The 15,655-nt window shown below is 36.2% G+C and overlaps 1 protein-coding gene across 1 annotated transcript; it reads right to left on the bottom strand.

Moving 5' to 3' along the window:
- Positions 1 to 4,737: 4,737 nt before the first annotated feature.
- Positions 4,738 to 15,176, bottom strand: LOC141685386 (uncharacterized). The gene is made up of 3 exons (XM_074490490.1): positions 14,723 to 15,176; positions 5,786 to 6,123; positions 4,738 to 5,157 (listed from the first exon to the last, which is right to left on the bottom strand). Exons 1-3 carry the CDS (start codon positions 15,174 to 15,176, stop codon positions 4,738 to 4,740), a joined length of 1,212 nt encoding a protein of 403 aa, XP_074346591.1.
- Between the last annotated feature and the right edge of the window lie 479 nt (positions 15,177 to 15,655).

Raw genomic sequence — 15,655 nt, 5'->3', positions numbered from 1 at the left:
CATGATTTCAATTTGTGTTTCGGGTTGAACTTTGAAAATATGACTTTTGTATATAACTTTAAATCACGTTTTAAGCACAGTAAATAATATTTTTTGTTACGTTTTTACCAATAAACATAACCTAAAAATATGTTTTCATTATTTTTATATTAAAATTTTATATTCCAAACATGAATTCTTGGATTTTAAAAACATTCATTTTTTATTTAATTTCTTAAAATTAAAGTGTGGACCTTAATTCAATAAGTAATAATATTTTAGGTTTCAACAATCCCTATTTGGGTTTTAGTTAAATAAATAAATAATATAACAATTTAGGGTTCAACATTTAGTGTTTAGGGCTATAGCCTAAATCCTAATTTAGTCTACCTAAATACTAGGAACCAAACTCCGATTATTAACCATTTTTTTAATAATTTTAAGGTTCACCAATTCTCAATTTGGGTTTTAAAAATATTAAAAAACATTTATGTGTATGAATAAGATACGAACAAACCCCTATTACAGTAACTTTTGAAGCGACGTTATATAGCATTTTGAGTAAAAAATAAATTTTAAAAATGAATAAAACATGCAAAACCAAATTTCAAGCTGCGTTTTTCATATTTTAAAAATTTTAAAATAAAAACGCAAAACATGATTGCGTTTTGCCATAATAAAAAAATTAGAAAGTTCGAAACGAAGTCGCAACTACGTTTTGAGCTCAAAAAATAAAACGATACACGAATTATCATTTTAGAGTGTCATTTATGGTCATTTTTCTAGGAAGTAACATTAGTGGTCATTTTTTTTTAAATAGTGACATTTAGGCTCAGCACCCTGCATGGGGGAAAATACTTGTGTCGATCTTATACGAGTTTCTCCATTAAGCGAGTTTGGTAAGTGGTTATCCATTGTTGGTCATGCGGCAGCTAAAGCGGCGAAAATAAAGGTGCGTGATGACCCTAAATTGGAGCCATGTTTATATGAGAAACTATATTATTTATTGATACTTATTTTTCTAACCCTTTACAAGTAAGGCCATTAGCCTATATTTTGTGCACCTTTGTTTTCATTTGTTGTTTGTTTTGTTTGTTTGTTTTTTATTTTTTTTTATTTTTAGTAACGGATGGAGGATGAATAAGATGAGCAGCATATGCTAATTTGAATATAGGGAGTCTCTTCAACTTCCCTCTCACTTAATCAAAAGAAGACTATAGTATTTGAAGGGACCTATCTTCTCTCCATCTTCTCCATTGCACCTGTAAGTTTTTCTTGCTCCTAAATATCACTGTTTTAGTTTAATCAAAAGTTCATATCTTTTAGGTTCTCTATTTCGATCAAGATTTTTGAATCTTGATTAACCTATTCTAAGTTTGTTGATTAGCAACCGAGTTCTTGATTTAGTCTTCCTGGGCCGACCTAGGTTCTTCTTCTTCGAAAACAAATCCTTTTCGTAACCCTGATAAACGTCCCCTAGAAGAGGGTGACGAAGAATCATCTATAAACTTGGATAATTTAGAAATCCCAAATTTAAATTCTTGTAAATCATTCGACTTCATAAATGAAGAGGGGCTTTTCTCCAGTGTTGAGATATCGTCTAAAGTTTCTCCGCCGATTAGCCCTCGTACTTTAGCGTATAGGGATGAAGTTCTTCAAGAGAGTCATAAATTGGGGCTTTTTGAATTTCCCCATGGCTGTATTCTCGACTATATTAACCATTTTTCTAATCACAAGTTGAATATGACTAAGTTAGGATCTTGGGTTGACTTAAAAAATGGGTATAGGTTGCGGATTCTGGCCACCGACGATTGAATATGGGTGATGTCGGAGTTCGGGATGCACGGTGTGCCGCTGATCATGTTCGAGTATGGACTCCGGCTTCCGATGCATCCCTTTCATTTAGCGATGTACGAGGCTATAGGTTGTGGGATAGATCAATTATCACCTAACTCCGTTGCTCAGATAAGTGGCTTTATAGCCTTATGCAATGAGAGAGATCGAATCCCGTCTGTAAAGTTATTCTTTTCTATATACTGTATTAGATAACACAATGGGCAAGTCTATTTAGATACTCAAAGTAAGCGACCTAAGATTATCAGTGTTAAGTCCTCTAACTCGGGTTATCATCCTAAATGGGTGTACATAGGTGGGACATATTTAGAATTTGTTAGACCCTATCGTAAAGTCACCCAATCGACCCTCGATTTTCTGAACAACCTTGATAAATACGATGCTGCATACCTCGATGGGTTTCAAGGGTCGAGGCCCGTTTATACGCACAATGATCTTAAAGACTGTAAATTTTTAGAGGATCATCATCGTAAGGAATTTATTATCTATTGTTTGGGAAAAAAATCATATTGCTTATTTTATTTTTTTTACTCTTAATAACCCATCATTCCCTAAGAAATAATTTCTTGTTTCAGTTTCAGGTAAATCTCTAAAATGATTGCTAGAAAGTGGAGTTTCGGTTGAGATGGACAAAGCTATGATGATGTTGGTTAAGAAGTCGAAGGCCTGAGATGTCGACATGCCGAGAGTTGATGAAAATACTTCATCGAAGACCCTTTCCATTGAGCTTCTAGATGATCGTGGTAACAAGGTTGTGGGTGGTTCTGAGCATGTTGCTTGCGAAGGGACTAGGAATCTTTCATGAAAGAGATCCAGGAGTGGAGCTGTTGAGACTCCTGATGTCGCTGGTAAGAAGATTTGTGAAGAAACCGCGGGAAGTGGTATAAACAAAACTCTAACAATAATTGGAAACCGAGGAATTATGATCCCCATGATCGATGCCGAAGCGTGCAAAGAGGTCATTCATGTTGAGATCCGACCCTCTGAGAGGTGGACTGGTGGGTCAACTATTCCTCTTCGGGCTTTTCGAGTTTTTAATCTTCCCCGAGACTCTAATGCTTATGCTAAGAGGTCCAGTAGTGAATTTGTTGACCGATGTTTAGGGAGAGTTAGAAGGGTATATACGTTGTTTTCATTATTATCTTATTATATATTTATTTGACTTATTTTTATATTTTGTACTTACAAATTCCCTTTTTCCTTATATTTGACTTAATAATTTTCATGATTTTTTTTTATATTTTGGCAGTATTTGTCTGATGTTATGCATATTCTTGAAGAATATAAAGTTGATGAGAGTAAGAGCTCTCCTTCGAAGGTCGAGGAGGATCGGGATCTACTGATGGGTGAAAAGAAGAAACTGGAGAATGAGTTAGGTGAGGCTAAGGACCGTATCGTCGAGCTTTCGAAGGTGAATTCTAATTACCGGACCAAGGTGTGTTATTGCTTTTTTTTTATGTTGTCTTTTCAATAACTGTCATAATATTCACTTTTACTTAATCTATGTGATAGTAAATTTCTTAGATTGTTTTCCCGTCGCCTTTAACATGTACTTTTAAGTATATGTTTGTTTTATAGATACATATTTTGCTTTGTTAAACGCATATAAGTGATCTAGAGCTATCCAACGACCATCTTAAGAAAGAATCGGAGGGTGTAGGGTCTCGAGTGAAGAGCGTGAAGACCTCACTAGGCGAAGAAACAAAAAGGCGCGAGGCTCTAGAGGCCGAGGTGGCCGCCCTTCGCGAAAAGAATGAAGCTTTGGAGACAGAAAACTTGAATTTGTAGTTGGAAGTAGAAAAAGGGGTCAAGGATATAGCTGGGGCCCTCGGTGATGGTATAAGCGTTGTGTTAAAAGGATGGAGACTGCTGACTTCGACGTATCTGGTCATGGCTTCGAGGATTACCTCCGAGATTACGCTGAGGAGCATAAGGGGAACGAAGCTGCTGATGAACCTATCGACCCTTGAAGGCGAGGGATGCCTCGTTAATGATGTAATTTATGGATTATGATTTAATTTGGTTAAGTACTTTATGGTTATGTTATGGTGGAGCTACTTTGGTAATCTCTTTTGATGATGATGATTTACTATCTTATTATTGTGGGTGTATTTCGACTTTGTTATGAATTTTTAATTAAGGTTAATGGTTTAACTTAGCCCGTATGATTGCTTGATTATTTTGGTATTTGAATTTCATAACTTTGTGTTCAACGCTTGTATCTCGAAAAACTTTTTCAGTGTTTATGTGTCATTTATTATTCGTCCTTGTTTTGGTATTTGAGTTTTATAACTTTGTTTATGTATTTTCTTTGTTTTTTGTATAGCATGTGTTGAATTTTTGATATTTTGTGAACACAACTGATTATGTAATAATATTGTTATCGTTATTGATTCATTTTTATGTATAAAATGGGATATGTGGGTTTACTATCTACTTTTTCTTTTCTTTTAGACTAGGATGTCTTTTTTCTTTTCTTTTTTAACCATGTCGTTGTTCTTTGTTGACATAGGATGTTTTAATTTGTTGATCTCTATTACTTTCAAACTTAAAACTTACTCATAAGCAATATTTTTCATTGATAAATTATAAAGGAAGATTTTTGTCTTAACGGGGATCTCATATCAACCCCTTTTCGTTAAAACTAATTTTTATAGTCTAAAAAGTGAACTTTCTTGTTTTCATTCCCATAATTCAAATAACTTAACTACTGATAATATTTCTTCAAGTGAATAGCATTCCAAGCATTCTTGATGGGTGTACCCTCGAGTGTCGATAGTCGATAGGTTCCTGGTGCAACAACCCCCGTTACTTGATAAGGTCCTTCCCATGTGGCTTTGACTTTTCCGGGATGGTGAGCTGTGATGCTGCCGACTCTCGAAGGACTAAATCCCCAACCAAAAACTACTTAACCTTTACTTTCTTGTTGAAATAAGCTGTTGTGCGCGCTTGCTGTTGAAGAACTCTCATTGATGCCTCGTCCCTGACTTCTTCCATAAGAACATTGTGGAGCTGGATTCCTTCTCGCGAGGCTTCGTGATCAAAATACTCGACCCTTGGTGAGTTAAGAGACACTTCTACGGGTGAAACTGCTTCTAAGCCAAAAGCCATTTTAAAAGGGGATATGTCCTGTGCGCTCATAGGGGTCGTTTTATAAGACCAAAGTACATTCGGCAATTCATCGACCCATGGCCTTGGTAATTCATCGACCCTTTTCTTAAGTCCTTGTAGGATTATCCGATTAGACACTTCAACCTGTCCGTTAGCCTGGGGGTATGCCACCGAGGATTTGATGTGTTTAATCTTGAGTTCTGAAAGTGTTTCCTACAAATTGAGTTCCGTTGTCAGTTACCACCATTCTTAGGACTCCAAATCTGAATATAATAAACTCCATTAGAAACTCGATTATCTCCTTCTCTCGGATTTTGGCTAATGGTCGAGCCTCGATCCATTTTGTTGCATAGTCAACAGCCACTACGATATATTGAGCCTGGTTTTTGGACTTCATGAAGGGACCCACGATGTCAATACCCCATTAGTAGAAGGGACAAGGGTTGACAACTGGGATCATTTCCACCGAGGGCTGATGAGATATCGCTCCATATATCTGACATGATTTACATTTTCGCACGAAATCTTCCCAGTCTCTTCGTATTGTGGGCCAAAACAAACCCTGCCTCATTATTTCAAGAGCTAAGTTCTTTCCACCCAAATGGTCCCCGCAAATTCCTGTATGGACTTCGACTATCGAGGTGTCAGACTCTTCTGGGCCCAAGCATCATAGTAGTGGCTCCACGAGCCCTCGATAATATAATTTGCTTTCTAGCACATAATGGTTCTTTTCCTTGTATGATATGGCTCTGGCTTCACCCTTATCTTGTGGAAATTTGTTCTGCAAAATGTACTCCAAAATAGGTTGACGCCAATCTGCAACATAAGAGATTTCATTGACCTTCAGCATGTCGATGGATGGGGTATCCATATCTATAGAGGGAGCACTTCTCTCCTCGACATAAATTGCTTCTGATGTTGCGACGACGGATGATGCTAATTTGGATAAGGTGTTAGTCCATTGGTTGTCTTCCCTGTAGATGTTCTTGATTGTCCATGACAGAACTTTTCCCAGCAGGGACATGGCTAGATTCAAATATGTCAACATTTGAACATCATGTGCCTTAAACTCGCCTTGCAGTTGTTTGGCGACAAGCTGGGAATCACCAAATATTTCTAAAACTTTCACCTCCAGTTCAACCGCTAGGCGTATTCCTGCTAGTAAAGCTTCGTATTCGGCTACATTGATTGTTACCGGGAACGAGAATTTTAAAGCTTATTATATTTTGAATCCCTCTGGACTGATTAAGATCACACATGCGCCCCCTGATGATGTTGTTGAGGATCCGTCGACATAAAGAGTCCAGGCCTTCTGTGGGAACGGTGTTTCTTCAGTTGTAGGTGTGTTAAAATTGCATTCTACAACAAATTCTGATAGGATTTGGGATTTTATTGCGCTCCGGGGTAGGTACTCGATGTGAAATTGTCTAAGTTCGACCATCCAAGCAGGAGACGCCCTATCATATCCGGTCTGTGCAAGATGTGCTTCAAGGGTTGATCAATCATGACTTTTATAGGGCGCCCTTGAAAGTAGTGACGGAGCTTCCTGCTTGTTATAATAAGAGAATAAACTAGTTTCTCCACATGTGGATAGCGAGTTTCTGCATTTTTCAGAGTATGGCTTGTTGGATTTTAAACGCAGCGGGGCATGGCAAAACACTTTTACACATACAAAATCCAAATAAAAGCATATAAATCATGAATAAAAATTCGAGGGATCGATTCTAACCTTTAAAATAATTCGGAGACAATGATCAGAGATCCTTAGCAGTTGCTCCTCAAGTGTGAAGCACTCCACCGGTATCCACCAAGAAAACGATGTTAAGGAGGAGGAAGGAGGTGGAGAGAATTGGGTTTTCCAAACTTTTTGGGTTTTCGGGTTCGATGGGGTTAGAATAAAATAGGGTCTATAATAGTGTATTTATAGGCAAAATTTTCAGCTGAAATTTTCCCATAAATATTATTATTATTATCCCATTTATTATTCTTATTAATAATTAAAACACCTTTTAATTATTAATCCTTTTTCTAAACACTTTAGAAATAATTCTCTCTCTTGATTTAATTTCCAAAAATTAAATCCTTCAATTAATAATATTAAGAACTTTTCTTAATTAATTTATAATCAATTAAATCTCGTTTAATCAATTATTAAATTTGCCAATTAATTATTTATTTCACAAATAAATAATTATTAGCCATTATTAATTAATTCATCCACCATTAAATTATTCTCTTTTTATGGTGTGACCCTGTAGGTTCAATATTAAGCCGGTAGTAGAAATAAATAATAATAAAACTATTTTATCATTATTTATATAAATTCTCTAATTTATTAAATATGATTAATTAATCAATCACATTTATTCTACATCGTGAGGGATACTTCTCAGCATATCGCGACTATCCGGATAATATGAATTCACTGCTTAGAATACCAAGAACCTATTCAGTGAATAGTTACCGTACAATAAACTCCTTCTACCCTACAATGTCCCGATTAAATACAAGGCATGGATCTCGTGTCAAGCCTATCTAATTCAATCACTTGTTTACCATTTACTATGCATAGTTCTATGCAAATTAGAAACTCCTTTCTAATTTCATTTACTCTGGCCAGAGATTCCTGAACTAGCATAAGTGGATCAGCCTTGAACATTCGCTTCCTTCACTGGAAGGGGTAGATCCTTTATTGATCATACACTATCTTCGTGTACAAATTCCTATACCCAGAAGAGCCCTAATAATTGTCCCTGGAGACTAAGAACTAAACCAAAGCATAGTTCAGTGTACACAAGATGACTATGATGACCTCAAGTCTAAGGATACTTGTACAACTATCACTAAGCAAACAACTGCTGACACGTGAGTGAACTCCATCAGTTGTTCAGCTAGGCGAGTCATGTTCAGTGAACTTATTCTATAATAAGCACCTACATACTAGCTATAGTGTCACCACACAAATGTCTATGAGAACAGACATCCTTCATAATGAAGCAAGCATAGTATGTACCGATCTTTGCGGATTATTAATTACCAGTTAGTAATCCTATGACCAGGAACTATTTAAGTTTAGAGTTATCATCTTTTTAGGTCTCACTATTATGATCTCATCATAATCCATAAAAAGCTTTACTCTAAACTATGGTATATCTTATTTAAACAGTTAAATAGATAAAGCCCGTAATAAAAACAAAACAAGTCTTTATTAATATCAATGAAATCAAAACATATTACATAAAAGTCATTCCTAAATCCTTATACATGATTGGACTTAGGACATATTCCTTTCAATCTCCCACTTGTACTAAAGCCAATCACTCTGGTATCTAATACCCATCTCATCTTTATGACGATCAAAGTGACTTTCAAAAAGTAGCTTTGTGAGTGGGTCTGCTATGTTGTTATGTGTGTTAACTCTAATTCAATACAATACAAGAAATGTTACCGCGCTCCCACTAACCCTTTTGTAGACGCATGGTTCATCTTCGTTTTTGAAAAAATCAAACTCTTTGATTGTCTCATCAAAATGAATGTTCCATCTTTCGAGAAGCCTGCTTTAAACCACATATGGTTTGCAGCAGCTTACACACTAGGTTTTCATTTCTCTTGGAAAGAAAACCATCTGGCTAATTGCCAGATCTCATAGTCGTAGTAAGCAGCATTCGCAAGCAAAATCTGAACTGATTTTAACAGGGCTACAGGTAAAAGGTTTCATCAAAGTCAATCCATTGCCTTTGTTTGAATTCTTTTGCCACAAGCCTGGCCTTAAAGGTCTCCACCTGGCCATCTGCTCTAATCATTCTTTTGTATCCCGTATACATAGATTTCTTTCCGGATTTCATGGCACTATGCCATTTCTCTGAGTCAACACTACTCATAGCCTCATTATAGGTCACAGGGTCGTCATCATCAATGATCGACAACTCATTGTCATTCTCAATGACAAGGCCATAATACCTCTCAGGTTGGGGAGACACTCTCCCTGATCTATGAATGGGCTGTTCCACAAAAGGTTGTTCAGTCAGAACAGGTGTTTCCACTTGATCCGTAGTAGTTTGTGCTTCTTGAACTTCATCAAGTTCAATATTGCTCCCACTGTTTCCTTCAAGGATAAACTCCTTTTCCAAGAAGATAGCATGTCTGGATACAAACACCCGATGATCGGTGTAAAAGTAATACCCTAAAGTCTCTTTAGGATATCCCACAAAACTACATTTTACGGATCGATATTCCAGCTTATTTGGGTCAACTTACTTGACATAAGCTGGACATCCCCAAATCTTAACGTGTTTAAGACTCCGTTTCCTTTCTTTCCATATCTCATACGGAGTTTGAGGAACAGATTTGGAAAGCACCTTATTCAGTAAATATGCTGAGGTTTCCAATGCATAACCCCATAGGAATACTGGAAGATTTGCATAGCTCATCATGGACCGAACTATGTCTAACAAAGTTCGATTTCTCCTTTCAGATACCAATCTGGAGGAGTGCACTGGGAGACTATACCATTTACTTTGAGATAATCTAGAAATACTCCATTAAAGTATTCACCACCTCGATCTGATCGAAGAGTTATAATACTATGTTTGGTTATTTCTCCACTTCATACTTATACTCTTTGAACTTTTCAAAGGCTTCAGACTTGTGTTTCATCAAACACATATCCGAATCTAGATCTATCATCTATGAAAGTAATGAAGTATGAAAATCCACCCATGGCTTGCGTAAACATTGGTCCACATACATCTGTGTGTACCATTCCTAGCAAATTTGCAGTCCTCTCTCCATGTCTACTAAATGGAGACTGCATTGCCACTATAAAGTGAGATTTTCATCATCTCTTTTCTTTTATTAGTTTGTTCAATCTGAAGTAAATTATGTCACATATAAACAGACAATTATTTAAAGTATCACGTCCATAAAGAATATTATCTCTAAGAATAGAACATTCATTATTCTCAATAATAAATGAAAATCCAGCCAAGTCTAACATGGGAATAATATTCCTCACAATCGAGGGAACAAAATAACAATTATTTCAAATAATAGTCTTGCCCGTAGGCATATGTAAATGAAATGATTCTACATCTTCAGCAGCAACTCTTGCTCCATTTCCATCAGTAGAATCACCTCCTCTTCCTCAAGAGTCCTACTTCTCCTTGGTCCCTGCAACAAATTGCAGATATGAGAACCACAGGCGGTATCTAATACCCAAGTAAAAATGACATATTCACTTCTATCATGAACATACCTGAATCAGAAGCGGTAGTCTCACTACCCTTCTTCTTCAATTCTGCAAGGTAAACCTTACAGTTCATCTTCCAGTGCCCCACCTTGTTACAGTGAAAGCAAACAACTTTGCTCTCGGGGTCTTCAGCTTTTGGTGGAACCGGCGTTTTCTCACCTACTTTCTTCTTCTTGGAAGAGTTCCTCTTCCTTTTCTTAGGATTGGAACCTTCACCAATTAGAAGAACTAAACTCTTCTTAGGGGGAAAATTCGATTCCGCAGTCTTCAACATGTTGTGGAGTTCAGGCAGGCTGACATCCAACTTATTCATGTGAAAGTTCACAACAAACTGCGAGAATGAACTCGGAAGCGATTGCAAGACCAAGTCTTGGCTCAGCTCCCCATCCATAACAAAACCAAGTTGTCCAAGATGTTCAATCAAATTGATCATCTTAAGTACATGGTCATTCACAGATGATCCCTCAGACATCCTACAACCGAACAGCTCCTTCGATATCTCATATCGAGCTGTCCTCCCCGCCACATCATACAACTCTTGTAGATGCATGAGGATAGTGTGAGCATCCATATGCTCATGTTGCTTCTGTAGCTCAATATTCATGGAAGCTAGCATGATGCATTGAGCAACATTTGCATCATCTATCCACTTACGATACACAACATGTTCATCATTATGTGCATCACTAGCAGGTTCAGTAGGCTTAGGTGAGTCAATCACGTATTCCAGTTTCTCAATCCTGAGAACAATTCTCAAGTTTCGAAGCCAGTCATCATAATTAGGACCAGTCAATTTGTGAGCATCTAGTATGCTCCTGAGTGATAGTGCAGAAGACATAATGTACAAAGTAAATCTGTAAATGATAAACACATAACAACACTTAGCAAATATTCGATTTCATTTCAAAACACTATATGAATCGGGTCTTTATTCATAAGTGGCTCCCACTAGTTTTCCTAATTTATTCAACCCCCTACATGAAAAATTAAGCATTCATAATGCTAGTGGGAATAGGGATCCTACATTCCATTACACAACCCCGGCTGTGGCACGAAACGCCATGTAATGTTCAATAGGCAGACAACTCTTGTAAATTACATCTAATGTTACTCCCTAATCAAACTTTAGCCTCTTGAATAATTGAGTCACGGCTGTGGCACGACAAACTCAATATTCTAAGTCAAGTCTAACCCAACATTCCGTACAATTGAATCAGTCCCCAAAGGCCCACGGCTGTGGCACGTAACGACCTTTAGATTCTTATTCAATGTACACATCTCTATGTAATAGACAAGTATTTCTTATTTCGAAATCAAAGCCCTCGGCTGTGGCACGAAACGACAATGATTCAAAAATAAGAACTACTTTCTACCATGTTGGAAGGCTATGACCGACACAAGCCCGTTGTGTCATTGGCCAATTACTACTTGATATTATTTAATTTTAGAGGGATTATATTACGTTACAATCATAATCATATTATAAAGAAATTCTTCCTTTTAAATTAAATATTTCAAATCAATAATCAATAATCAGATGATTCCCAGATCAGGTGGAGCATTGTCAAGAGGCGTCACTTAATAACCCTTTCTTACAGATAGAAATCTGTTGTTGACAGAATCATCCTTTCTCTCATATCGAAAATTCATATTCAATTATGTGTTTCATAAACACAAGAATCTCATGATTGTATTCATAATATTATTCTTAAGGTTATGAAATAATTTCACTATACTAGGTTGTCTAACAAACGCCTTATATTCATTTAAGTTCACCTAAATCTATCATCGCATGATAAACTAAGCATATATCACATATATCAACATGAATAAACATCAAGGTAGGCATGTTATATCATCTAGCATATTGGTCTAAGCATTATACATCTCTATGTATCACATGAAGCATTTAAAAGCAACTAAAACAGTTAAAAATAGCTTTAAAACACTTCATGGAAATATAAACAGTTCAAAACTTTTATATAAACTAAAATTGATCACTCCATTAGATCCGTCTCGGAAAAACGAATCCAACGGTATATTGCACGCCCAAAACGGAGTTACGAAACTCCCAGAAAATCAATTTTAAAATTAACAGACGGACTGTAACGCATTACAGGAACGCGTTACAAGCCCTGTAACGCATTCCGGTGATGCATTACAAGGGTGTAACGCATTCCGTGAATGCACCACAGGTGTGTAACGCATTCCCGGAATGCGTTACACCCCTATTTTTTTTTTTGTTTTTTTTTCAGCAGCCGACAGCTTTCCTTTTCTCGGAAAATGAGGTTGTACTTTTCTTCCGTGCAAGCAGACAATACAGCAGATAGATGAAGATAACAGATGGCAGTACAGATAATACAAAACATATATATATACTATATATACATATATTTATACTTATTTAATTACGAATTTTAATTACAAGAACTTCAAAAATTCATAATAAAAAATCTATACATCCTAAAATTATGAAAAAAATACCCAGACGATCTACAACACTTGTAGAACCCAGATCAACATTCAAAATTATTCTGAGAAACGATTTCTCATCAGACAAAATTAATCCATAATATAACTTGTAAAAATCATAATTAATTCATACAAGCATATAAAATTCTAAAATTTTTACCACCGATCTATATGCATACAACCTATGCTCTGATACCATTGTTGGATTTTTAAACGCAGCGGGGCATGGCAAAACACTTTTATACATACAAAATCCAAATAAAAGCATATAAATCATGAATAAAAATTCGAGGGATCGATTCTAACCTTTAAAATAATTCGGAGACAACGATCAGAGATCCTTAGCAGTTGCTCCTCAAGTGTGAAGCACTCCACCGGTATCCACCAAGAAAACGATGTTAAGGAGGAGGAAGGAGGTGGAGAGAATTGGGTTTTCCAAACTTTTTGGGTTTTCGGGTTCGATGGGGTTAGAATAAAATAGGGTCTATAATAGTGTATTTATAGGCAAAATTTTCAGCTGAAACTTTCCCATAAATATTATTATTATTATCCCATTTATTATTCTTATTAATAATTAAAACACCTTTTAATTATTAATCCTTTTTCTAAACACTTTAGAAATAATTCTCTCTCTTGATTTAATTTCTAAAAATTAAATCCTTTAATTAATAATATTAAGAACTTTTCTTAATTAATTTATAATCAATTAAATCTCGTTTAATCAATTATTAAATTTGCCAATTAATTATTTATTTCACAAATAAATAATTATTAGCCATTATTAATTAATTCCTCCACCATTAAATCATTTTCTTTTTATGGTGTGACCCTGTAGGTTCAATATTAAGCCGGTAGTAGAAATAAATAATAATAAAACTATTTTATCATTATTTATATAAATTCTCTAATTTATTAAATATGATTAATTAATCTATCACATTTATTCTACATCGTGAGGGATACTTCTCAGCATATCGCGACTATCCGGATAATATGAATTCACTGCTTAGAATACCAAGAACCTATTCAGTGAATAGTTACCGTACAATAAACTCCTTCTACCCTATAATGTCCCGATTAAAATACAAGGCATGGATCTCGTGTCAAGCCTATCTAATTCAATCACTTGCTTACCATTTACTATGCGTAGTTCTATGCAAATTAGAAACTCCTTTCTAATTTCATTTACTCTGGCCAGAGATTCCTGAACTAGCATAAGTGGATCAGCCTTGAACATTCGCTTCCTTCACTGGAAGGGGTAGATCCTTTATTGATTATACACTATCTTCGTGTACAAATTCCTATACCCAGAAGAGCCCTAATAATTGTCCCTGGAGACTAAGAACTAAACCAAAGCATAGTTCAGTGTACACAAGATGACTATGATGACCTCAAGTCTAAGGATACTTGTACAACTATCACTAAGCGAACAACTGCTGACACGTGAGTGAACTCCATCAGTTGTTCAGCTAGGCGAGTCATGTTCAGTGAACTTATTCTATAATAAGCACCTACATACTAGCTATAGTGTCACCACACAAATGTCTATGAGAACAGACATCCTTCATAATGAAGCAAGCATAGTATGTACCGATCTTTGCGGATTATTAATTACCAGTTAGTAATCCTATGACCAGGAACTATTTAAGTTTAGAGTTATCATCTTTTTAGGTCTCACTATTATGATCTCATCATAATCCATAAAAAGCTTTACTCTAAACTATGGTATATCTTATTTAAACAGTTAAATAGATAAAGCCCGTAATAAAAACAAAACAAGTCTTTATTAATATCAATGAAATCAAAACATATTACATAAAAGTTATTCCTAAATCCTTATACATGATTGGACTTAGGACATATTCCTTTCAATCTCCCACTTGTACTAAAGCCAATCACTCTGGTGTCTGAGATGATTAGGACATATTCCTTTCAATCTCCCATTTATTAATATCAATGAAGCTGAGATGTACACTTTTAAAGCTTCGCGAGACAATGCTCTTGCTAAAATTGGTGGGCTTGTGAGGAAAGTTTTCAATGCTTCGAAGCTTTCTTTACATTGATCATCCCACATCAACTTCTTGTTCTTTGAAGCCTCTTTGATAACCTTGAAAAAAGGATTGCATTTTTTAAAGGCTTGCGGTATGAAACGACGAAGGGCCGTTATACATCCAGTGAGGCGTTGAACCTCTTTAATGGTCGAAGGGTCTTTCATTTCAGATATAACTTTTATCTGTGAGGGGTCAGCCTCGATTCCTCGTTGGGAGACAAGGAATCCTAAGAATTTCCCAAATGTTAGACCAAAAGAACATTTTAACGGATTTAGTCGCATGTTATTACGACGAACGTTCTCAAAGGTTTCTCGAAGGTCGAGGGAATGACTGCTTGAAATTTTTGATTTTTTTATCATATCGTCAATATACACCTCGAGGTTTCGACCCAACTGATTTTTAAATATTTCATCCATCATACGCTGAAATGTTGCTCCGGCATTGATCAACCCAAAAGGCATGTTTCAGTATGCGAAGACACCTCGATGTGTGATTAACGCCATTTGTTCCCAATCTTGATCATCCGTCCTGATTTGACTATAGCCTGAGAACGCGTTCATGAAAGATAGTAGTTCATGACCAGCCGTTGCGTCGATAAGTTGATCTATATTCGGCAAAGGATAATAATCCTTAAAGCATGCTCTGTTCAGGTCGGAGTAATCAACACACATTCTCCATTTTCCATTACTTTTCTTAACCAGGACAACATTAGCAATCCATGTAGGAAATTACACTGGCTCGATAAAATGAGCCACTAAAAGTCGATCAAGCTCTTCATCGATAGCTCGACGCTTTTCTTCTGCGAAAGTCCGCCTCTTTTGTCTGACAGGATTCTTTTGACGGTCGACATGCAGAGAGTGCCTTGCAACGTCAGTTGGAATTCCAGGCATGTCAGATGGTGACCATGCAAATATGTCTGAGAACTCCTCTAGGTCTGTTA

The sequence above is a fragment of the Apium graveolens genome, chromosome 9 (assembly GCF_009905375.1).
Source record: "Apium graveolens cultivar Ventura chromosome 9, ASM990537v1, whole genome shotgun sequence".
Taxonomy (NCBI): Eukaryota; Viridiplantae; Streptophyta; class Magnoliopsida; order Apiales; family Apiaceae; genus Apium; species Apium graveolens.
The sequence above is the reverse complement of the archived record's forward strand: the minus strand, read 5'-3'. Positions and strand labels throughout refer to the sequence as shown.

Coding starts and splice junctions, on each gene's coding strand:
- LOC141685386 (XM_074490490.1), bottom strand. CDS start 15,176: ATGCCTTTTGGGTTGATCAATGCCGGAGCAACATTTCAGCGTATGATG. Junction 6,124..14,722: donor GTTGATGTGGGATGATCAAT/GTAAAGAAAGCT, acceptor CAATCAATGTAG/CCGAATACGAAGCTTTACTA. Junction 5,158..5,785: donor CATCCATCGACATGCTGAAG/GTCAATGAAATC, acceptor CTCAATTTGTAG/GAAACACTTTCAGAACTCAA.